At 34.5% G+C, this 26,181-nt stretch overlaps 1 protein-coding gene across 2 annotated transcripts in view; it reads left to right on the top strand.

Annotated features, from left to right (window-relative positions):
• Faf2 (Fas-associated factor 2) overlaps nt 1-26,181 on the top strand; it is a 293,787-nt gene that overhangs the window by 258,014 nt on the left and 9,592 nt on the right. For both annotated transcript variants that reach the window (XM_090404809.1, XM_090404808.1), the window contains 2 exons: nt 10,446-10,617; nt 18,631-18,774. In XM_090404809.1, the coding sequence (XP_090260935.1) occupies nt 10,446-10,617; nt 18,631-18,774 (316 nt within the window). The remainder of the gene's footprint in view (nt 1-10,445; nt 10,618-18,630; nt 18,775-26,181) is intronic.

Raw genomic sequence — 26,181 nt, 5'->3', positions numbered from 1 at the left:
AAGTGCAAATAAAATAAAGGGTCAAAGCTTTATAATTGGGAGGAGACCTCCATATGACTTTTTAAGGAACTCGGAGAACTGATTGGGGCTTCTGACCTAATGTCCAGTCCTTGGCTTATCGTGATGCACCCTGTTAGGTATTTACCTGGATACTGAACAAATGGAGATGGGCTGCCAATTTGGGATTTAGCTAAACAAATTGTATTCTTATTGGCTTAAACCACAATGTAAAATGATGGTACAACATGACAGAATTTCATGCCCGCTCAGGTGTTGCCTGGTGACCCCCACCCCATTGTTTTGTTTTTTTTTTTGTCAGAGAACCAGAGCAACAGCAAAAAGTCAGCTACTGGAACAAATCCTAAAGCACATCCCAACTCAACAGCACCAGAGTTTAAGATTGGTACTATCAACATAAGATGATTAAATGGCAAAGCAAAGAAATGAAGCTGACTGAGGAATTGGATAAGTACCAGATCGACATAATAGGGATGACTGAAACAAAAAAGATGAAAGCAGGTGAGATCTTTCTAAGCGACAAATACAAAATGTCATATTCAAGCAATAACAGTCATTGGAAAAGAAGGGAATAGCTATAGTATTCAACACTATATATGAGGATAATCTTCACTGGCAAGCAAATCAAATAGTGATGTAGGCAATGAGACTTATTTATATTATGGTCCTGCAGAAGGTTCTATCAAGAAAGAAATGCTTGAATTTTTTGGGGCATTAGAGAATGCAACTAGCACAACAAAAAAAAGAGAAAGTAGGTCCTTGTTGAAGATTTAAACAGCTGAGTAGGAACTGATTACCAGAACATATAGAAATGTTTTAGGAAAATTTAGAGAAGAGCACAAAACTATAATAATGATAAATACCTGCTGGATTTCTGTTCAGGACATGGATTAGTTATTACTAACACCATGTTCCAATATAAAAATGTGTACAGATTCACATGGCGAGAAGATACAAGAAATGAGAAAAGTTTCATTGACTATGTTGATAACGATGTTTTCCCACTGATTCAGGACATGAGTATACAGTGGATTTGGAATAGGAAGCGATCACTATTTAGTTTTGAGCAGGATATAATTGAATTTCATATTGAAAAGAAGAATGTGTAAGAAAGTTTTAAAATGAATCAAGGTTGTGAGCAGCTTTCAGAGGTGAACTATAGACTCAAATACACAAACATCATTGAAGAAAAAAGGAAAGAATTTGAAAACAAGAACCAAACCTTGGAGATTCAGTGGCAAATTAATTTCATTGACATTGATTCATCCAAGAATGCCTTGTGGTGAGGTTGTCTGTAAGGACAGAAAAATCAAAACTGTATGGTGGACTCAGGAAGTCAAGGAAAAGAAGAAAGCATATCGAAAGTTGCTGGCAAGTAAGTCAGCTTGTGCTCTTAGAGAATACAGAGAAAAATGTAAGAAAGTGAAGTACTCTGAAACTAACTAAACAAAAGTCATGGGAAGACTTTGGGTAAGAACACTGAAAATAAATATCAGAAAGGTGGCAAAATATTCTAGAGGCTATTGAAAAAGCTTAGAAATGGCGGAATAAGTACTGTAAAAGGAATTAGATGATAAAGGTGACATGAAAACTGAAGATAATGATATTTTAGATGTCTGGAGTAATTACTTTGAAAGACTGCTAAATGAAACAAGCAGTGACAGAACTGCAGTAGAAAATTTTACATACTTGAAGTAGAGAAAGTCATCAAAAACCTGAAATGTGGAAAGGCAGCTGGAGTAGATGAAATTCAGTCAAAAATGCTCAAATATGGAGGTATAAAAGTTTTACAGTGGCTGCATTGCATAATTCAGAAGGCCTAGTCAGAGGGTCAAATTCCAAATGATTAGAGCAGAGCCCTCCTACTGCCCATTTGTTAAAAGGGAAATAAAATTGAATGTGAGAATTACAGAGGTATATTCCTACTGAGTGTTCTGGGTAAGATTTGTGGAAGGGAAACTTAGTGCAGAACATGCTGGATTCAGGCCAAATTATCCAAAATATAACAAGGATTTGTATTTAAGTTTTGTTGATCTAGCAAAGGCATGTGACAAGGTACCAAGAAGAAACTTCTTCAAAGCGCTACAGTTATATGGTGTAAATGGGACATTATATCAAGCAATACATAGTCCCAAATTAGCTGTAAGTCAGCAATTAGACTTGAAGAAGATACAGGAAGATGGTTTGAGGTAAAATCAGGTTTGCAACATGGATCACATTATGAAGAAAAGTGGTATTAAATCTGATATCAAAATTGGTGATGTTAATCTTAACTTTTTACTTTATGCAGATGATGTTATACTTCTAAATAAATCCAGTACAAGTCCACAAAATTCTCTGAATAAATTGAATGACTTCTGTAATAAGTTTTGTATGGAAATCAGTAATAAAAAGACAAAGACAATGAAAATCGGGAGAAGCATTGAAAACATCAGTTGTATCCTGAATGATTTTATTTATTTATTCGTATGCCCCCCCTTTCCTCACCAGTCCCATAAAACTCGTTGAGGCCCCCCCCCTCCCACAATGAGAGATTAAGTATGTATTTATGACTATAAATCCGCGTGTGTGTGTGTGTGTGTGTGTTCACAGGCTGGTTTGCCTGTTCTGAGGGACGAAAAACCTGAGTTTCCAGTTTTTTCCAGGTGAAAAAACCTCTGTATGAGATCGGCTAACTCACCTTTAGTTGAAAGAGACCAGATAAAGACAAAGTTTTCATTTTTGAAAATATGGATTCTACAACTGTGTTAAAATGACTCTTTTTATTATCCCGACGTTTCGATCTTCATATCAAGATCATCATCTGGAGCATACATAAATATACAAGACAAGCTGCGTTACATTTCAAACCGTAAGCTAGAGAAACAATGATTTGATCACACGCTACTCACTGGCATGACCTCTAGTGAAAAAAAAAAATTACATCAAGCTAATTTAATTTTTTGATTACTTGAATAAACATTTTTGCTTACAGATGGTTTCCTTCCAGTAACAGTGATTCCTATTTCTATTATTACAATTGTTATTTTTGATTTAAAAAACAAAAAATTGTTTATAAATTACAACATGAATAAAATTTTTAAACTAAACATATTTGGTCGTTTATAATTAAAATACAATTTTATTTAATGCTGACCATAAAAACAAACTTATATTATAGCCTTCCAGTTTCGCCAGCAGACTGTCTGGCTTTTTTCAAGGCGTTTATGAAAAGACAAAAACTAGTAAATGCAAATTGAAAGGAACATAAAAAACGTTGTAAACCAACTAGTAGCTAAGGTTACACGTGTTCGCGTGACAGAGAGGACTTATTGTTCTTATTCGTTATCACGCATGCGTGTTTGTTGTAAACATGTAATGTGATTACTGGCTAGCTGTAGTTCAGCTTGATTAAGAGAGAGGATAAGGTTTTTCCACGAACTGTTTAGAATTACACCCTGATTTCTGTTGAGGTTTCTGCCGGTTATTGACACTATTGTGGCTTCCTTGAATATTTTTATGGTCAGCATGAAATAAAATTGTATTTTAATGAATAAGCTTTCTTATAGTTCCCCCCCCCCCCCTCCTCCTTAACAGTGATGTCATATTTTCAGTATTAAAGTTGTTATTTTAGATTTAGGATCCTGGATTTTCTAGAGTCCTATTTATAGTTGTTCTTAGAGAGGAAGGATTCATGGGATGAATATATGCCTTCCATATTTATGGGATTTTTAGACCATCATTATTGTTTAGATTGGGGTGGTTGATAATGATATCACACTCTGAACGCCTTACATAGAATTGACTGGAAAAGCACAAGTTGTTTACATCACACCAAAACATGATATGAGCACAAATTTAAGGAAGTTTGTGAGATCATTATCAACTACCCCAATCTAAACAATAATGATGGTCAAAAAATCCCATACATATGGAAGGCATATATTCATCTCACGAATCCTTCCTCTCTAAGAACAACTATAAATAGGACTCTAGAAAATCCAGGATCCTAAATCTAAAATAACAACTATAACACTGAAAAATAGGACATCACTGTTAAGGAGGAAAAAAAAAAAAAGGAAAAAAAAATCTATAAGAAAGTTTATTCGTGTTGTAATTTATAAACAATTTTTTGTTTTTTAAATCAAAAATAACAATTGTAATAATAGAAATAGGATATCACTGTTAGTGGAAGGAAAACCATATGTAAGCAAGAATGTTTATTCATGTAATCAAAAAATTAAATTAGCTTGATGTAATTTTTTTTTTTTTCCACTAGAGGTCATGCTAGTGAGTAGCATGTGATCAAATCATTGTTTCTCTAGCTTACGGTTTGAAATGTAATACAGCTTGTCTTGTATGTTTATGTATGTTTCAGATGATGATCTTGATATGAAGATCAAAACGTTGGGATAATAAAAAGAGTTATTTTAACACGGTTGTAGAATCCATAATTTCAAAAATGAATGCTGATCACCATGTAACACTAAAAGAAAGGATTATGATAATTCATGGAGATTCGATGCAAAAGTGATGCAATCAATACGGAAAGCTGAAAAATCAGGTTTCTAATTTGATTAATCGACTGGCATTTTTAAAACGATGTAGGGACAGCAATATCATTCCAAATTGCATCAAGCTAAAAAGAAAATTCACCTCAGCAAAATCGCAACGCATGTACTTCCGCATGGAGAAAACACTTCTCAGAGAATAAATCCAAGCTTCCAGAAAGAACTTAGCCGCTACACAAAACCAGCTACAAAAGGAAAAAACGGAACTTTCAAGCTACGTAAATGCAGATATCTGGATGATCCTGGAAAAGATTACTGACAACACGGCGAACCACATCCTCCAAACGAAGAAAGAAAATCTAATTTCCAAATTCCAAAGACTAAAAGATTGAAAGAACCAGCCACCATATTCAAATTTCTCCACAATGAACAATAACAACCAACCAGAAGCAAGAAACAACAGGAGCCACCGATAACCGACAGGTAACAATAATACAGTTAACCTATCCGACCATGCTTTAAACAAAGACGAAATCTCAATACTTAACAAAGGTTTAAATTATGCCATATCACCCAAATCGATAAACAAACTTGAATTTATTTGTAATATTGAAAGAGGCCTAAGATTCATCCCAAATAACATAGCAGAAAAATTACGTTAAAAAATCACCAGCATTTTAAATCATAACAAAACAATAACAAGCAACCTAACTCAACACGAAATAACAGTGATAAAATCACTAAAGTCAAATCTGAACATCTTAATAACCAGAGCAGATAAAGGAAGTGCCACTGTTATCTTAAACTGAACCACTTATGTGGAAAAAATGAATCTGCTGGTCTCGGACAATAACACATACAAATTAGTTAACTATAATCCAACTAATAGAATCAAAACGAAAACAGAGAATCTACTTAATTACCATGACTTGAAGATACAGTCAAAAAACTATTTCCACGCTATGCTCGTTTCCCCCAGAATTTACAGGCTATTTAAAATTCACAAAGAAAACACATTGTTAAGGCCTATAGCCGAAGGGATTGATAGCCTGACTTATCACTTAGCCAAAAAATTAGCGGCAACACTCAAGGAGTTGGTAGGTCATTCCCCCCTCCTATATCAAAAACACACAACACTTCATAAATCATCAAAAAAGACATTACATTAGAAAAAGATGATCTATTAGTCAGTTTTTGATGTCTCAGCCATCTTTACGAATGTCCCAATCAATGATACATATCTTCTTTTACAGAACAAATTTCCTCCAGATATCACGGTGCTCTATGCACATGTATTACATTCTGGTTATTTTGTATGGCAAAACGCTTTCTACCTACAAAAAGAAGGCACAGCCATGGGCTCGCCATTATTCCCCCCCCCATCCCCCGATTGCTAACTTATATATGGAACATTTTGAACAATTTGCAATAGGTTCCTCCCCTTTAAAACCCAAAGTTTGGCTCAGATACCTTGTTCAGAATTGAGATTGAAAAACATAACACACTGCCGTTTCTAGATACACTTGTCACACATCTTCCCTCAGGCAATCTTTCCTTCACTGTATACTGGAAACTGACACATACTGACCAATATATACACATAAACTCCTACCATGACCAAACACAAAAACTAGGTGTCATCAAAACCCTAAAAAACAGGGCTCTGAAGATCTGCTCCAGTGAACAGGCACTGAAAAACAAATTTAAAGTGATCAGTAATACTTTTCAAAAAAATGGATACAGCCAAAACACTATTAACAAAATTCTCTAGAAGACCTCAATAAAAATCAAAGACAAACCAGACTACAGTAAAACTATAACCATTCCCTACATTAAAGGGACATCAGACAAAATAAACAGAGTACTACAAAAATACAACCTCAAAGCCACCTTTAAACCTCCTGCAAAATTAAAAAGCTTACTCAACTCATCCAAAGACCCACTCCCTCTGCTGGCCCACCATGGAGTATTCCGTATTTACTGCACCTGCAACATACCATACATAGGAGAAACAGGACGCACAATTCCAATCAGACAAAAAGAACATAAACGACACATCAGATATAATAATTATGGTGAAGCTGGCCTTTCTGATCATGCCCTGAACGCCTTACATAGAATTGACTGGAAAAGCACTAGTTGTCTACATCACACCAAAACATGATATGAACGCAAATTTAAGGAAGCTTGTGAGATCATTATCAACCACCCCAATCTAAACAACAACGATGGTCAAAAAATCCCATACATATGGAAGGTATATATTCCTCCCACGAATCCTTCCTCTCTAAGAACGACTATAAATAGGACTCTAAAAAATCCAGGATCCTAAATCTAAAATAACTTTAATACTGAAAAATAGGACATCGCTGTTAAGGAGGGGGGGAGGGGAACGAAAAAAAATCTATAAAAAAGTTTATTCATGTTGTAATTTATAAACAATTTTTTGTTTTTTAAATCAAAAATAACAATTGTAATAACAGAAATAGGACATTACTGGAAGGAAAACTATCTGTAAGCAAGAGTGTTTATTCATGTAATCAAAAAATTAAATTAGCTTGATGTAATTTTTTTTTTTTTTCACTAGAGGTCATGCCAGTGAGTAGCATGTGATCAAATCATTGTTTCTCTAGCTTACGGATTGAAATGTAACGCAGCTTGTCTTGTATATTTATGTATGCTCCAGATGATGATCTTGATATGAAGATCGAAACGTTGGGATAATAAAAAGAGTTATTTTAACACGGTTGTAGAATCCATAATTTCAAAATTGAATGCTGATCACCGTGTAACACTAAAAGAAAGGATAAAGACAAAGCCCTTTAGTCTGAAAGACTTAGGTTCGATCAGACTAAAGGCTTTGTCTATACGAGCTGAGCTATGGAGGCTCTATTCTGAATTATGAACCTATAGAACAAGTAAAACATTTCGGCTATTTAGTTGCAATATTTACTGAATATGGTAAGTTAAATATGGAAACAGACAACAGCATTAGTAAATCTGGTATGGTAGGAAGTCAGCTGAATGAATTTATATGGAATATGAAAGAAATTAGCCCAAATTAGCTGTATACAAGACAGTGTTCAAACTAATTTTAACTTATGTATGTATTTGAGTGCTGGGTTAGAAATAAAACACTTGATCAAAGACAGAGGCCTCTAATATGAGAGTTCTGTGAAAAAATTAGCAGAGTGAACAGATAGCATCAATAGCAGTATCATATTAAAAATGAGGATATTAGGAAAGAACTTGCCATTGTTAGAATGTGCTAGTAGAGCTAATCTCAGGTGGTATGTATGGTTACTTAAACAGAATGGAAGAGGAAAGATTAGCAAAACAAGTGTTCTTTGCCAGGTTGGCAGGAAAAAGACCCCAAGGAAGATTGACATGTAGCGGGATTGATACAGTAAAAAGTACTTTAAAAAGACAGAAATATAAGATCTGATAATATTGCAGTCTTGACAGATAACCGATTAATTTGGAGGAAAATTGTTTATCGGAAGTTAGTAATGGTGTAACTTTCTCATGTAGTACTATCATTATCCTGTACACTTCCTGTGGGTACATAGCAGGAATTTGACAATAATGATGATAATATTTTGAGCTTTAAAGTGCACTTTCACACCAGGCAATGGTTTGTATACTGTGTACATGTTTGCCACAAAAAGTTTTTTTAATTATGTTCATGATGAATGCAAAAATGCAAGTATAGAGTTTATAGGATCACATTTAATTATCACTTCACCTCAGCAACTTATTGGACATGCATGTATAATATCCCAACTGTAAATTATTAATAATTCATTTGCTAGTAACAAAAGTATTTCTGTTCACCCTTGTTCTTTCTCCCTTAGATTTTCCATTCTCACATGGTTCCTTAATGTTCATTCACATATTCCATCTTTTAGTAATTCAGATATACCAACCAAATATAGCATTCTCCTTAATTATTGTTTTCTAATATATCTGAAACAAACATACAGCTTTCCCCTGCTATGCTTTGGTTAGTTGAGGAATCCATCATGATATGTGATGCATCTGCTGTGATATATAAACAGGAAATCATGGTAGAGCAAGATGTTTCCTCTCTCCCTGCCAAATGGTGAAGGTTGCTATGAGAGTTTTCTTCATGCTCCAATGTGAATGTATTAATATAATCATTCGGGATGTTTGTAAAATTGCATTACACCCTTCTGATAAGAATTTCATTACTGCTGCTTCCAAAACATAAAGTTTGCTGTAGACTTATATAGATATTGTCACAGTGCTACTTGTAATTTTATTTGACTAATATTGCTTCTCTTGTTGCCCTGTGTTAGGTGCTTAATAGAGGAACTGATCAATCCTAGCAGGTATCAAAACTTCCTGGAGACTTCCTAAAGCACACCTGAATTGTATGCTGTAAACTTTCATAAGCACTCCTTAGCTTTTTTTCTCCTTTGATATTTACTGATCCCCAAACTTATTCTTTCTCTTATGCTCTTCTCAAGTATCTCCAGATGCTCAACATTATAGCTGGATACCTTTTCACCACTCTTTTAGTACCACTCCTATTCACTTTGACTGCAAACACAAAATGCTCAAGCATATGTTGACATTTTTTTTCTTTTTTTATTTTATTTGTACAAAAATGTCAAAGCATGCTGGGAAATTTCAGTAATTTAGGTAACCATACATGGCACTGTCGATAGTTTATTTTTTCACTTGGTCAGACTATAATAAATTTAGTTTAATCCTTTATCCAAGTGTGTGCAAACAAAGTTTGCGCCTGAAAGTATCTTCTGGACTGGGGTAAAGTGGTACAACACCGGGCGACTCCTTGCAAAGGTGGAGCAAGCTACCAACACTCCTATCTCAGTATCTCCCATAATGCAAAACACATCTCCTTGTGGATATGTATAATGTTATGCATTAAATGGGAAGGGCCACTACCCAGACTAGTTTCGACCTTTATTGAGGTCTCTTCAGTGGGAGCCAGACCCAAGTGGAGATACCAAGGCAGAAGCATTAGCAAGGTCATCTCCTCCTATAGGAGCTGCCAAACGGTGTGCCACATTTTTATTAAATTACTCTGGATTTAGAGAAAGATGTTGAAAGTTTATTTTTTCACTTGGTCAGACTATAATAAATTTAGTTTAATCCTTTATCCAAGTGTGTGCAAACAAAGTTTGTGCCCGAAGATACTTTCAGGCGCAAACTTTGTTTGCACACACTTGGATAAAGGATTAAACTAAATTTATCATACATGGCACTGTTGTTATATGACCTGACCTTTTATGTACAGAATCATCATAAAATAAATAAATAAATAAAATCTGTATGTTTATGGAAGTGCTTTTGAAGAGTGAAAAATTAGGTGCAACTTTGTATTATCATTTGTAGAAGGAAAGTTTTAATTAAATAAACAGTAAAAATAAAATCATAAATTCTGAGAAAGCAGCAATACATTTGGCTGCTAATGAAATCAGTAGTTTAAATTCACATGAGCAGCAGTTTATTTGACTATTGGCATAAAACTGAAAATATATGTTAATACTAGCCATATTTGCATTGTCTGAACTTAGCCTTTTCAACAGATATTTCAACCATAGAATTCAAATTATTTCAGGGGCATATGTTTTTAGGGTTATGAGATGGCAGCACTTGTCTGCTATAATCAGTTGCCTGAAATTTTGAGCCTGAAACTGTCAGTGATGGCTGAAGGGTTAAGATGATAGAGACTGCTTGTCAGCTGATCTTCAAAAAGGCAGTTTAGGCTAGAAGAATGCTTTCTTTCTAGTTCTGCTTTAGTAATAAAAGGTATTAGAGGATTGATTTATTTATTGAAAAATCTTACTAATCAGTAACATTAAGTACCTTATGAAGTTAAAATATGATAAGTATGAGAATTTGAATTTTAATGCTTGATAGTTTCTTTCATCTTTCTGACTTCTAAAGACAGGAACGGAGCTTGAACCAAACATTGCGGCAACAGCAAGATGAAGCTTATTTAGAATCCTTAAGAGCAGATCAGGAAAAAGAAAGAAAAAGACTAGAAGAATATGAACGTAAAGAGACAGAAGAGAGAGAAAGAAGAGAACGAGAACTAGCAGAGCAGAAGAGGAAAGAGGTAATATATATTTTTCATAAACGTAAATTCAGTATTTAGTATATTCTAGTTTTGTTTAATCCAAAGTCAAGAGTTTTCTTAGCAATATTGCAAGATATCATGCTAATAGATATCTTGGCTGTGTCTGCTAGCATGACTTCATATGTAGTTCATCCACAAATATGGATCATGATTTGGCATTCTTTATATAGCATTCATTTCATCCAAAGACATAGTCCACCAATCAGCAATTTACAACAATTTGATAAGATTAATAATATTCATAATAAATAGTGTTAAAAGCTGATTTGTCAGAAGCAAAATATGTACAATTTAATAACAAAACTGTATTAAGAGAGTGCCTCTGTAGCTCAATCAGTAATGACAAAGTCCTTTGGTTGGAAGACCTAGGTTTGAATTCCATCTAGAATGAGAAGAGCATTCACTAGGACTTTCCAATTGAAGATGAATTAGCTGGTCTCATACAGAAATGACAGGGTTTCTTCATACCACAAAACAGGCAAACCAGCCAGAAGAACACAATTAATAGCCATATCAGACAATGTATATATAGGATTAACTGCCCTATCGTAAGCAGTATGAGGTTTCTGAGAAGTCAAGTTACTTGGCCATGACAGACCATTCAGCCTATGTTTTACGAATTTTTAAAGGCGTAACATAATAACGTTTATTAGACACACATATTCACAAGAATATAATAATTTTGTTACTGCAAATATTTCAACCAGAAATGAATTGATGATTGTCAGTGTATCAGTATAATCACAAGGTGAAGCTAGAACAAAAAAGGTTAATCCTATTTGCAGAGCTGAGCTATTGTGCTGGTTGCCACATAGTGGGCAATTACAATAAAATAACAGTTTAAAGCTTGCTATTTATGCAGATGAGACTCCCCCCAAATCTTGTCAATAAAGTGACAGTCATTCTGATTGAAATTTGGACAGTGTTGAAGTGCCTCAACTCTCTCTCTCTCTCTCTTTAAATAACCGTTCAGACCTAAACCTGCACCAATGTGAAATGTGAGTGTTGGACCATAGGATATTGTGGTTGGTGTGCACTCCATGCTGAGCAAGGCTAGATTTTTCAGGTTTATTGTTGTTAATATAAGATTGGTGTTCATATAGTGATTTTTCAAGAAAATGTCCTATTTGTCCAAAGTATGAGTGAAGGCACTTGCACTGAACTTGGTAAATATGGGGGGGGGTATCTTTTGTGGAAGGTAATCAAGAGAATGAATTCCCACACTCTTTAAGAATGCCCAGAGTTCTATTTACTAAAAACATGCTATAGGTTTGTTGCTACTTAGATTGAGAAATATTATTCCATTTGCAATTAAATCATCACCATTATCAAATTCCTGCCATGTACCCTCAAGGGGGTGTACAGGATATGATAGTACTACATGAAAAATTTACATCATTACTAACGTCCTATCTACAATTTTCCTCCAGATCAGTCTGTTACTTGTCAAGACACGAATATTATGAGATCTTATATTTCTGTCGTCTAAGGCACTTTGTACCTTATCAAACCACCTATATCTTGGTCTTCCTCTGGGTTGTTTTCCTGCCAACCTGGCAGAGAACACTTGTTTTGCCAATCTTTCCTCACCCATTCTGTTTAAATGACCATACCACCTGAGATTAGCTCTGCTAACGCATTCCTGGATGCTGACAATGTCAAGTTCTTTCCTAATATCCTCATTTTTAATATGATATTGCCATTGATACCATCTGTTCACGCCTCTAATCTTTCTCAGGACTCTCATATCTGCAGTCTCTAGTCTTTGGTCAAGTGTTTTACTTCTGACCCAGCTCTCAGATCCCTAAGCTAAAACTGGTTTGAACACTGTCTTGTATACAGCTTTTAGTGTTCCAACTAATTTCTCTTTTATTCCATATGAATTTATTCAATTGACTTCCTAGCTTTATTAATTCTGTTGTCTATTTCCATATTTAATTTACCATCTTCACTAAAATTCGTGCCTAAGTAGGTGAAATGTTTTACTTGTTCCACAGGTTCTCCGTTCACAATGCAGTTGACATTTTCAACGATTCTGCCTATTTTCATTGTCTTTGTCTTTTTATTGCTGACCTTCATACCATATCTCTTACAACAGTTATTCAATTTAGTCAAGGAATCTTGCAGACTTGTAGTGGATTTATTGATAAATATAACATCATCCGCATAAAGCAAAGAGCTGACATTAACATCTCCAATTTTGATATCATGTTTAATACCACTTTCCTTCATAATGTGATCCATATAGATAATGAATAACAGAGAGGATAATGCACATCCCTGTGTCACACCAGATTTAACATTAAACCATCTTCCTGTACTTCCTTCAATTCTAACTGCTGACATACAACTCAAATAAAGACTAAGTATTGCTTGATATAATGCTCCATTGACACCATATAACTGTAATGTATTGAATAGCTTCTTTCTTGGGACCTTATCATATGCCTTTTCCAGCTCTACAAAACTCAAATAGAGATCTTTGTTATATTCCCATGATTTCTCCACTATTTGTCGTAAAGTGAAGATCTGATCCTGACAGCTTTTTGGCTAGCTTATTCTTCACCAAGCTTTTCTTCTACAATCCTTCTCAACCGTTTCTCAAGTATACTTGCATATATCTTACTAGGAACACTCAGTAGGGAAATACCTCTGTAATTCTCACATTCAGTTTTATTTCCCTTTTTAGAGTGAGAGCTCTACTCCAATCATCAGGAAATCATCCCTCTGTCCAGACCTTCTGAACTATGTAGAGCAGCCACTGCAAGACTTTTATAGCACCATACTTCAGCATTTATGGTCGAATATCATCTACTCCTGCTGCCTTTCCACATTTGAAGCCTTTGATGGCTTTTTCTACTTCAAGTATGGATATGTATTCCTGACTGTATGCCTGTTGAGTGTTTTTTTACCACTGTGCTATCACTGCTTGTTTCATTTAGCAATTTTTCGAAGTAATTACTCCATACTTCAAGGATATCTTTTTTTCTCTCATTTTCATGTCATCTTTATCATCTCTGCCTGTTGAGTGTTTTTTTACCACTGTGCTATCACTGCTTGTTTCATTTAGCAATTTTTCGAAGTAATTACTCCATACTTCAAGGATATCTTTTTTTCTCTCATTTTCATGTCATCTTTATCATCTCTAACTCCTTTTACAGTATTCTTTCCTCCATTTCTAAGCTTCTTCAATAACCTCCAAAATATTTTGCCACCTTCTTGATATTTATTTTCTATGTGCTTGCCAAAGTCCTCCCATGATTTTTGTTTAGCTAGTTTTACACAGTGTTTAGCTTTCTTACATTTGTCTCTGTATTCTCTAAGAGCACAAGCTTACTTATTTGCCAGGAACTTTTGATATGCTTTCTTCTTTAACTTCCTGTGTCCACTATGGAGTTCTGATTTTTCTATCCTTGCAGACAACCTCACCACATGCCTCTCTGGCTGAATCAATCAAGGTTTTCTTCAAGGCTTGCCACTGAATCTCTAAAGTTTGGTTCCTGTTCTCAAATTCTTTAATTTTTTCTTCAATAATCTTTGAAGAAAAAAACCCATAATTATTTCCCTCAAAGTAGGATTTGTCTAATGTTACCATCAGTGTTTTCAGTGATGTTTTTCTTCTTAGATCTTAGAAAATCTATAAAACAGTTGTGGAATTCACCTGTGAATCCACTACTTGTTTCTCTGTTTTAAACTGAGAATTCAAGTTACTTGGCCATGACAGGCCATTGAGCCTATTTTTTATGAATTTTTAATGGCACTTGTAACATAATAACGTTTATTAGACACACATATTCACAAGAATATAATAATTTTGTTACTGAAAATATTTCAACTAGAAATGAATTGATCATCATCAGTTCATCAGCATAATCACGAGGTGAAGCTAGAACAAAGAAGGTTAATCCTATTTACAGAGCTGAGCCATTTTGCTGGATACCACCTAGTGGGCACCCAACTCTGTTTTATGACAACTGTTTTATGTTCAATAATTTTATCCAATTCACATGCTTGCTGCACAAAACAAAACTTAAGTCATAAAACAGCTTTTCTAAGTTTTATTTTGATATCTAACAAAAGGAAAGATGCTACTACAGTAAGACAACATTACATATAATTTTGGCATTTCTACAAAGTTTTTAAAGGATTATATTATCAAGGTAGGTTTTGTTTTTTGTTTGTGCGCATACACATGGTTAAGAACAGTAACATAATATTTAGCATTGAGAAATGTGAACAAAGAAAATTTCATGTATCTTAAGTTATATGAAATAAAGAGCCAGTTTATGTCTTGTTTATAAAAAAAAAGCCAGTTTATAAAATTTGGAGTTTTCATGTCTCACTCAATATAAACAATACCCTTTGGTTGGAAAAACCAAGGAGTATGTTAAAATGATATCAAGATTGTGGAATACTGATTGTGAAGACAAATTGAAAATTTGTAGACTGCAGGCCCCAGCAAACAGGAGAAAGAGGGGTAATATAATTGCTACTTACAAACTTCTGAAAGATTCATACAGGAATTCATTTCATGGAATTTTTCCTTTTATGGAGGATGGGGAAAGCACAAGAATGTATCCTTGGAAGCTAAGAAGTGGGAGGGGGGCTAGATTTTTTTTCTCATAGAATGATGCGTGATTGGAATCGATTGCCATTGGGTGTTGTGTGTGCAAGTAGTGTGAATGAATTGAAGAACAAGTATGATAGCTGGTGCATGTGGTATGTGACCTTCTCAATGAGTCCCCGACTCCCTGGAGGGTCTCTCTTAAAAATAATAATAATACTAAAAGTTTTACAATTGTACTGCATAATTAAAAACCCATAGTTAGAAGGTTGAATTCCATGTATTTTGAATAAAGCTCTAATATTACCAATCTGTAAAAAAAATGGGAATAAAATAGAGTGTGATAGTTCAGACAATCTTCCTTAATCAGAGTTTCAACATTGCATACTTGAGAAAAGGCTGAGAAGAGTGACTTGGGGAAACAAGTGTGAAAGAGTGACTTAGGGAACAACCAGCTGGATTGCTGAGATTGATTTTCATTTAATACAAATAGTTTTGAAATCATGGGAATATAACAAGGATTCAAATCTAAGTTCTGTAGATCTGGAAAGGTATAGAAACTACAGTTATATGGTAAAAACTGGACATTATACAGTCTGTGCACACGTGTGTGTAAGGTGTAAGTTAGCAATTGGATTTGAAAGAGACAGAAATGGTTTAATGTAAAATTACATGAAAGACAGTTGTGCATACTATCTCCACTCTTATTTATTATCTACAGTGTTTTTTTGTAAAACAGTAGGTGCCATTATTCATTCATTGCTAGTAGGAAAAATTGAAAATTAAAATGACATGACATCCATATGTCACTGTTAATGAAGGTGCCAGTATGCGATACCATAGCATACGATCCCCCCCCCAAAAAAAAAGCACTTATCATCTATATGGATCTGCATCATATCATGAAAGAAAATATCATTAAAACCTAGGAAATTTGGAGATATTAAACTTGGCTCTTTACTTTATGTGCATGCATGTTATACTCCTAAAGAAATCCATTGCAAGTCTTCAGAATTCTTTAACTGAATTCAATAACTGTTACAAATTTGTTATGAAAATCAGAAAACAACAGTCGATGTTTCTTTCCAGAATATGGAAAGAAACTGCATCCTAAGTGGAGATGGAGAATAAGAATCTATGACACATGTAAAACATTTCAGCTTTTTAGACATAATATTTGAAAAAAATCGCAGTATGGAAATAGACAAATGAACAAGTAAAGCTAGTATGGCAGGGAGTCAATTGAATAAATTCATAAGGAATGAAAGAAACTGGCAAAACACTAAATTAGCAATGTAAAAGACAATGTTTAAACCAATAGGGTAGTGAACAGATGGCATCAGTGGCAGAATCATTTAAAAAATGACGTTAGAAAGGAACTTAATATTGTAGACTGTCAATCTTTTGTATATATTCAATTTGTTAAAAAAAAACAAAAAAACTTTTATATGTTGTTGTACTGTATTTATTTGATATTTGTTAGTTTTTGATTTATTTGTTAGCATTTAAGAATGTGTAAACAGAGCTAATCTTAAATGGTATGGTCAATTAAATAGAATGGATAGGAAATAAATAATAAATAAGAGTTAATCAATTTGAAGTACTTTTTTCAGAATAACAGTTAATGGGGACAAAAATGGCAGTATGAACAAGATCACCCAGACTCATATATGCAAATGAAAATATGCATGCTTGGGCAAATGTGGCAGATGTGTTTTGTTGAGCGAATGAGGGTCTGTAGAAAGATATGTTAATGGATTACAGTGATTTGAATGAAAGTCAGGAATCAGAAGTGAAGAATACCAGACAAAAGGCAAAAAGACAGTGATGGATGTAAGACTAAGAATAATAACCAGAAGAGTAAGTGTGGAGAATGTAATTGTGAATATGGAAATGATTAAAACAGGGAAACTGGGTGTAATTACGAAAGCAGAAGTGTGCCTAACTGATGAAGCAAGAGCTGGCGTGACTGTGGAAATGAAAGTAAGTCTGACTGATGGAGCAATTGCTGGAATGCAAGAGATGAAGAATGAAATGATTAAGATGAGGAATGAAATGAGGCATGTACAAAATGAAATTAAACATATGGTGGATATGAATGGAAAAGTGCAGAAGATTAAAATGAAAGTTAGTGGAGAGAAAGAAGTAGCAAATGACTCAAGAATAACACTGTATGGTGGTTCTATCATAAAAGGTGTGGTGGATGAGACAGTGCAAGGAGAGAGAATGAACAGGGTGATTGAGGCACTGGATATGAGAAGTAGGCGTGTGAGGGAGTTCATGGTTGTAGTTGGAATGAATGATTTGGTTGGGCATAAGGAGAATATGAGATTAGATATCAGGAGAGTGAAAGACAACAGTGTGGTAGGAAAAGTAGTTTGGTATGACAATGATGAGTTGCAGCAGAGAGCAAAAATCTTGAATGGAATGTTAACGGAAATGTGAAGAGAAAAGAGTGCAATTTGTAAACATGTGGGAGAAGTTTGAGAGACGAATGGAAGTATATTAGAGCAATGGACTACATCTGAATGGTTTTGGGGTGAATCATTTGGAAAGGTTGCTGCTGGAAGTGTAATGAGTGATGTAGACACGATGATGTGAATGAGCAGGAGAGTGGACTAGATGTGACTGATGTGAGAAAAGGAAAGCAAGTTGAACAGGAAAATGGGATGGGCCAGAGAGGTCAGGGAGACACTGTAATGAGAGTGAATTCTGAGAGTGGTAATGAATGCACGTATGTGGATGGTCAGCATAGTAATGGAATGGTCAGGAATACATGGTGGTGGGGGGGGGGGGGTCTAGGGCTATGTGAGAGAAGATAAGCAAACAGAAGGAGGTCAGGAGAAGTCACAGATGGGGGATAGCATGAATAAGACTAGTTGTTATAAATCAGGAAATAAATTATGTTTACTTGTGAATGCCAGGAGTATTTCAGAAATAAGGAAGATGAAATTGTTGCATTGATTGAGTTGGCAGGTTGGTTAATTCTGCAAAACAGCTGAAGAACATGCATGCACGCACGCACGCACACACACACACACACACACACACACACACACACACACACAGAGTTAAAAAAACTAATATGCTGTTCTTATATCTTAGTTGCCTCAATTATAATTGTAACTAGCCCACTCACTTAAATTATGTTCAGGTTTTCACTGATTTTTAGTATTGCAAATGCATTCCTGTAATATAGATGGTCAACAATCACACAAAACACTGAGATTAATGCTTTCTAAGGCATAGGATATTAGAAAAAAATAGAATAATGACAAGATTCTCTCTCTGAGTTTTGTTCTAAGCAAAGTTTTGCCATTTGAATACATATAGTTAATTATTGATATTACTCTTCAGGGATTTAAAAATAAAAGTTTTATTATATTATTAAGTTTTTTATTTAATTTACAAATCTGTTTCTTTATTAGGATATACGACGTCAAAAAATAGAACTTGCTGATCAAATCCCAGAAGAACCTCCTTCTAGTGATCCCAATACAGTCCATGTGATGATAAAGTTGCCTATGGGAACAAGACTAGAAAGACGATTCAAGAAAAACCATTCTTTAAAGGTTAGTTCAGTGAAAATATGAAAGATAATGTTTTGAAGATATTAAAAAGTAATAATAATAAATAAATAAAATATGCCTGAAAGTTGAATGCAATGCGTAAGCTAATCTGAGAAGAAATTTATAGGTATTTACTATTAGCACGTACTTTTCTCTAAATTTTTCCTTAATATATTTGTATGTCTGCTGTTTGGATCATTAGCAATAACCAGCTTTCCTTTTCTTTGTACCTCCACCTTCTTTTTAAGGCCTCAACAAATTCCTGTACTCCTTTGCTACTGGTGCATATAAGCAGTAAGAAGAATATGTTAGGGATCACATGTGATATTGTCTGCTTGGACTGTTGCCTATAATGACAGTTTAACACTCCTCTTTCTTGTAGTTGTTGACATGGGGTAGTTGTGTGGGTGCTGTAGTTTTCTGTGTTCAGATTGTGGCAGTCCTTGAAGGAAAAGTAATAGGCATTGTTTCACTGGTTTTTGAAGGACAAAGATTAAAATAATGGGCACAGTTATGCACGAGAGTTGAATGTTTCTCTTTCTGAAGATTATTCTGAGATATTAGCAAAACTGAATTAGTTTCTGTAGCTTAGTTGGCATCGGTAATGCCTTTTCCAGCCACAGGACATAATCAATATTGAAAATGGTGTATTGGGTTGCAAAGACTTATGTGATGCTTTTATCACTTTCTCTCTTGGGTGTGATAGTTTAATTTTAACAGGATTTAATTTTAAAAACATTTTACGACCTTAAAAAAATTCCATATTATCAGGTCCCAAAATATGCTGTGACTGTTTAATCAAAAGATAACATTAAGCTAAATTTGCTAAATCTTAAAACTAGATATCTAAATTTGCTAAATCTTAAAAATAGATATCTAAATTTGCTAAATCTTAAAAATAGATATCCTTGTATCTGCAATTCTAATAACTGTAGAATGAAGCAGTTTCTTTAACTAAGGAAACAATCCTAATATTCTTCAGAGATAGAAACTGTTCTTTAACTTGCTGTGAAAAAGATAAAACCAATCATTGTACTTTCTTTAATGAGAATGAGAATTTTTGTGCAAAGTTCTCATTCCAGAATTCTACTTTCCTCTTATGAAATTCTTGAAATTAATTGTAGATATTTTCATATCTACTGTACTTCTTATTTATAGGTGAAGAATAAAAAAAGGTTAAGACTTGAATAATTCAATTTCCAGTTTCAAATACTGAGGCATTGAAGTGTATTTATTGAATGTTTCTCCATAAGAGACAAATAACGCTTGAAAATTCTTTAATTGATGGCTTTCAACAAGTCACATAAACCATTCCTTCTTCCTATTTTCTCTTTCAAGATTCACAATTCCCCCCCCCCCCTTCTTATATGAAAAATGAACAACCATTTGAAATCAACTTGCCATATATATTCTCTGATAAATATTTTTCCTTATATATGAAAAACATCGGTGAATTTAGCACTCATGTAAAATTGGCAATTTTTGTTTTATTGCATTTTTCTCCTTAGAAAATTAGTGTTTTATAGTATATTAGTGTAGATTTTAGTGTTTTATAGTATATTAGTGTAGATTTTAGTGTTTTATAATATGTTTCAATAATAAGTATAAGTTTAAAATGGCACCAAAAATGCACAAGAAATGTAATGCTCAGGAGAGCACTGTAGGCTCCCCCCACTAACAAGGTTATTGGAGATATGGAGAAGATTCTTGAAAATGAATTAACCTTCAAAATAGCAAAATTAAAGCAGATCACCAGAAAGACGACGTGAGAATTACAAAACATCAAAGAGGCGTTTAAATGAACATAGGAGGAAAAAAGAAAAAAGTAAAGCAGCAAAATAAGAAACAATAAAGCATGAAAACAGGTAAGTCAGGTAGAAACAGAAATCAGGTAAGTGACGTTGTTTGTAGAAAGAAGGATCTTATTTGGTATGGTGATTCTATAATAAAACATGCTATTGATGAGCGAGTTATAACTTAGAGTTAGCCCGGAGCAAAAATTAAGAATATAAAGGAAGTAATTCAAAAACAGAAAAGAAAAGTAAACAAGTTGGTGATGTAAACCACAACAGAAGTATCTCTTCCGGCTTAGCACATCATTTCTGTACATCTAACCACGCGATAGAGTGGCAAAACAGCTCCGTGCCATATCTGGATGACGACTACAGACATCGTTTATTCAAGGAAGCCACAATAGTGTTAATAACCGGTGGAAACCTCAACAGAAATCAGGGTGCAATCCTAAACAGTTCGTGGAAAAACCCGATCCTCTATCTAAATCAATCTGAACTACAGCTAGCCAGTAATCACATTACACGTTTACAACAAACATGCATGCGTGATAATGAATAAGAACAATAAGTCCTCTCTGTCACGCGAACGTGTAACCTTAGCTACTAGTTGGTTTATGTTTTTCATGTTCCTTTCAATTTGCATTTACTAGTTTTCATGTCTTCGTAAACGCCTTGAAAAAGCCAGACAGTTTGCTGGCGAAACTGGTAGGCTCTAATGTAGTTTTGTTTTTCATAAATGGTCAGTAATTAATAAATAAGTTTGTATTTGAAAAGTAAACAAGATCATAATTGTAGTAGGTACTAATGACTTAACTAGCGATAAATTCAGTATGAGAGAGGACTCATACTGAATTTAGAGGATCAGGGAAACTAAATTATAAAGGGAGGAATGGTGAGAACATGAGTGTAAGAGTGACAATGTTATATAACTGTGTTAATGATGGAAATGTTTACGAGGATAGAACATGAAAGGGTTTTTGGAAGCAGTGAGAGTGAAAAGTGAGAAAGTGAAAATCGTCAGTATTTTACCTCAATATGTTAAAAATGAATTAAGAAGGAGGGCTATGATGGCAAACGATTCAATGTGTAGAAGGAATGGATACAAGTTTTTGGATGTGTGGAGTGATTTTAAGAGAAGATTGGATTTGTATAAGAGAGAACGGCCTACACCTGAATACGTTTGGTATTAGGAATCTTGAAAAACTAATAACTGGTATGAGACCTAACACAGAGTCAGGGAAACTAAATTATAAAGGGAGGAGTGGTGAGAACATGAGTGTAAGAGCGACAATGTTATATAACTGTGTTAATGACGGGAATGGGCTTTATTATGGAAATGTTGACAAGGAGAGAACAATTTCAAAGATATCTACATGTATAAGGCACTAGAGAAGAATAGAGATCTGTAAGTTTTTCCAACTGTGTCATGCAGACTGCAGACAAAAGTATACAAAAGAACATGCAGGAAGATTATTATGTCTGTACACGAATGCTAGGAGTATCAGAAACAAAGGGTTAGAGTTTGTTGCCTTGGTCAATATGTTGGGACCTCACATTGTAGGCATTAGTGAGACCTGGCTGAAGAGGGGTGATATGATTGAAGCTTACAAACTTCTGAAAGAGTCATACAGGATTTCTGTTGATGGAATTTTTCAGTTTATTGAGGATGGAGAAAAGATGAGGGCTAGATTTTTCTCTCATAGGGTGGTGCATGATGGAATGGATTGCCATTGGATGTTGTGAGTGCAAGCAGTGTGAATGAATTCAAGAATAAGTATGATAGCTGGTGCATGTAGTATGTGGCCTCCCTCAATGAGTTCCTGACATTACAAAGTTTCTCTTTAATTTCTCTCACACCTATTATTCTAGTTTCCTTTGTAACACAATCATATGAAAGACTTCTAACAGAATTCTCCATTAACTAGTTCAAAAAATTCTGTATTTCTCAGCAGTTTTCCTAGTTACCATGTTCTGCTTCCTTGTGCATGCTCCAGCACACATGATGAAAACACATAAGGCAGCTTCTTCTCCTTCATGACTAAAACAGAAACCAGTCAAGTGACAGAAAGAGCTGCAATTATGTGTTTTCCCTGCTTTACGCGAAAGCAGCAAAATCTCATACTTTCAGTTTTAGTTTTTTAATTTATGCTTATTTTGGATATACTGTACTAACATCTAATGAAGTGAATCTCCCACTGCATTCACTTTCTTAAAAATTTACTGTTATATGTAAAGATGATATATAAACATTTTTTATGTTTATATATTGTACGTGCACAACTATACACTACTTCAAAAGAAGTCAGTGGACACTCTCCATGGGCATGATGCATCATGCCATATAATTCGTTGTGTGTTTGTGGTTAGTATCAGTTGGAGAGGAATATGATGCTCCCAAGTCAGTTCAACTGTGTTCGGGTTAAATGGCCGCAAGAAGGGAACTGACAAAATTTGACTGCAAATTGTTGACAAATTGGGCCATCCGATGTCAACGATCAATGATACCATACTGAGATGGAAGTGTAGGAGTCTACTGTAAGTGTTACCTGCAGTGTAAACTCAGGATACTTCAAATATGATAACAAGATTTATAAACAAAACTCAGGTTTAGCTATGGGCAGCCCACTCTCTCTCCGATTCTTGCTGACATATTTCTTAAAGATTTTGAAGAAAAAGCTATTAATTCCTCACCTCTTAAACCTAAAGTTTGGTATCGTTACATTGACGATGTATTTCTCATCTGGGAACACGGTATCAACAACCTCAACCTTTTTCTGGACCACCTCAACAAGTTTCATCAGAAAATCAACTTCACCTGTGAACTAGAATCCAACGAATGTCTTCCCTTTCTGGACTTAAAACTTACGAGATGTGCTGAGAACATCAAAATCTCCATTTTTGAGAACATCAAAATCTCCACACAGACAGATACCTTCATGCTTCTTCCCATCACTATCCTCCACAAAAGTTTGGTATTATTTCAACCCTGGCACATCGTGCCAGATCTTCATTAACAGATGAAACAGAAATTGAATATGAACTCAATTTTCTTAAAAGGTCTTTCATTAACAATGGATTCTCTCTTAAAAAGATTAATAAATTTCTCTCTGTCCACCACTCAACTGCTCTTGAAGATTCTTCTCCACCAAGAGGTTTTATTTCGTTACCATACATCAGCTCTCTCTTCCCGAAACTGGCAAAAATGCTTCAGAAATCAACATTAGAACTTGCTTCAATACGTTCCCTAAACTTCGCTCCATACTAAGTAGACCTAAAATGAAACATCTTCCTACTCAGTATCCAGGAGTCTATAAAATTTTGTGTGATTGTGGCAAGCCATATTATGGCCAAACTTCTAAATCCATCCTTTTATGCATGGAGGAACATCAAAGGGACATTTCTTACAACAGAACCAGAGCCAGCGCTCTCTCTAGCCACGTTCTCTTCTCCATCAACGCAGATGATGGCCGCCAACACATTGTTGATTGGCAAAAAACCTGTAATATCCATGTGTGCTATGATGAACTGGAAAGAAGAATAATTGAATCTAAAGAAATATCACTTGATTCGTCTCATATTAATAACAGCCTTAGCTATAATATTTCTGATGCGCACATTGCCATTGTCCTATACTGGCGCACTAATACCAGCTCATGCACGTAATCAACTTCAGTTGGAACTATAGCACGCATTCCTTTTAATTGTACTTGTTCTTATACTAGATCTGTTAATGTATTTTTTCATGTGTCTGTTATTTTTATTTTACTCTTTGCCAATGATACCTGAAGAAGTTGTATTTCAATGAAACTAGTTGTATCTTAACAATAAATTTGTCATTCTCGGTATAAAGTCATTTAATTTCCTTTTTTTATATACAGTTCTACTGAGTAAATAATGAACATTAATATATATATATATATATATATATATATATATATATATATATATATATATATATATATATATATATATATATATATATATATCCTCTTTCTGATTGAGGGTAGGTCCTAACATATCTTCCTAAAATATGGTGAAAAGCCCTGGAAGTCAGTCAGGCATGCAAAACCAATAATTCATGTGTTAGAGGAATGATATGATAAACCTACAAACATCTGAATGGATCATATAGGATACTAGTAAATGGATTTTTTCATGTTATAGAGGGTGGGGAGAGGACATCCATGAAGGTTGAGGATTAATTGCAGCTGAAGGGGTGAGAGCTAGATTTTTCTCTCATAGAGTGGTACAAGGCTGGATGGCTTGCATATAAGGGTGTGAGTGACATGTGGCTTCTCTTGAGTCCCAAACGTCCTGTCAGTTTCTTGTAAGAGTTGTGTATACTTTCCTGATTCCCCTTGCTGCTACTGCTGCATGTTTTCTCATCAGTCACTTTTACTGTGAAGCATAGAGCGTGACAATCTTGCTAGTTTTCTACTGATAACAAAACTACAAGCACTGCTGTTTTGTGCTCTTTAAAATGGAATATTATTGCAAAAAGACAACTTAATATTTATCGACATCACAATATTTACTTCTTTTCTTGATCTAATTTAATAATTCAGATAACAATAAAATATGGCCATAGACAAATTAAAGATTTTAAAATAGGTTATACAGTCATACCCTGACTTACGCTATCCCGAAGCACGCGAATTCGGAGTTACACGGTTTCTTATATGTACGTATTCCTGTCTCGCTTCACGCCTCACCACTAGTCGTATCTTTCAGGTGCCGGCCGCATTCGCCAGTGTCACACATGCTGTGAACAAGCACTGACGTGTTTCGCGCAGTCTCCATTCATACATGATTTTTATAGTCTACAATCCTTGCAATTGTTTAATGTTATGTTCTTGATAAAAATTTTATCACATAGAAAATAATAATATCATCCAAAAGAAGCAAGTCCGATTCTTCTACAGTTAGCTAGAAAAGAAAAACATTGACTTTGGAAACAAAACTCAACATTATCAAGGATTTTGAAGGCGGAATGAAAATTTCTGAGCTAGCAAAGAAGTTCGATCTACAGGAATCCACAGTAAGAACAATCATAAAAGAAAAGGTTTACAGATTTTGGAGGACATAGATTCTAATGAGGAATGAATTGTAGCCACAAGGCAAGGAATAAAAAAATCATTAGTTTGCTATGAAGAAATTTTGCATGACAAGAAAAAGACGTTATGCCTCAGACGAATCTATTAGATTTTATGAAACCATCGACATCGAAATAAATTTCTTTTTTTTATGTACGAAAAACTACAATTATGATTATATTTCTTAAAAAATATGTGTTTTTGTAAACCTTTGGTCCCAATTGTATGTTTGTATATATAAATTACATGCAAAATTATACCCCGAGTTATGCGAATTCGACTTACACGCTTTTTGTTGGTCCCACCTACCACGTAACTTCGGGGTTTTACTATATATATCTTTACACAACACACATTTTTTAAATCTGCTTCTTTTGTGTGGTAGATAGTTATAAATATGGTAGATAGTTACCTTTTTCAGATTATACATTCAGGGATATTCTATAATTATCCTCTATCAAATACCGAATAAGATCACTTCTTGTGAATCACAATTCTTCAGAAATGTTTGGAGTTAGCAATTG

This window comes from Typopeltis vanoorti, chromosome 15 (assembly GCF_054136105.1).
Source record: "Typopeltis vanoorti isolate ZY-2024b chromosome 15, IOZ_Tvanoo_1.0, whole genome shotgun sequence".
In the NCBI taxonomy this organism is placed as follows: Eukaryota; Metazoa; Arthropoda; class Arachnida; order Uropygi; family Thelyphonidae; genus Typopeltis; species Typopeltis vanoorti.
This window is presented reverse-complemented; position numbering and strand designations above follow the sequence as displayed.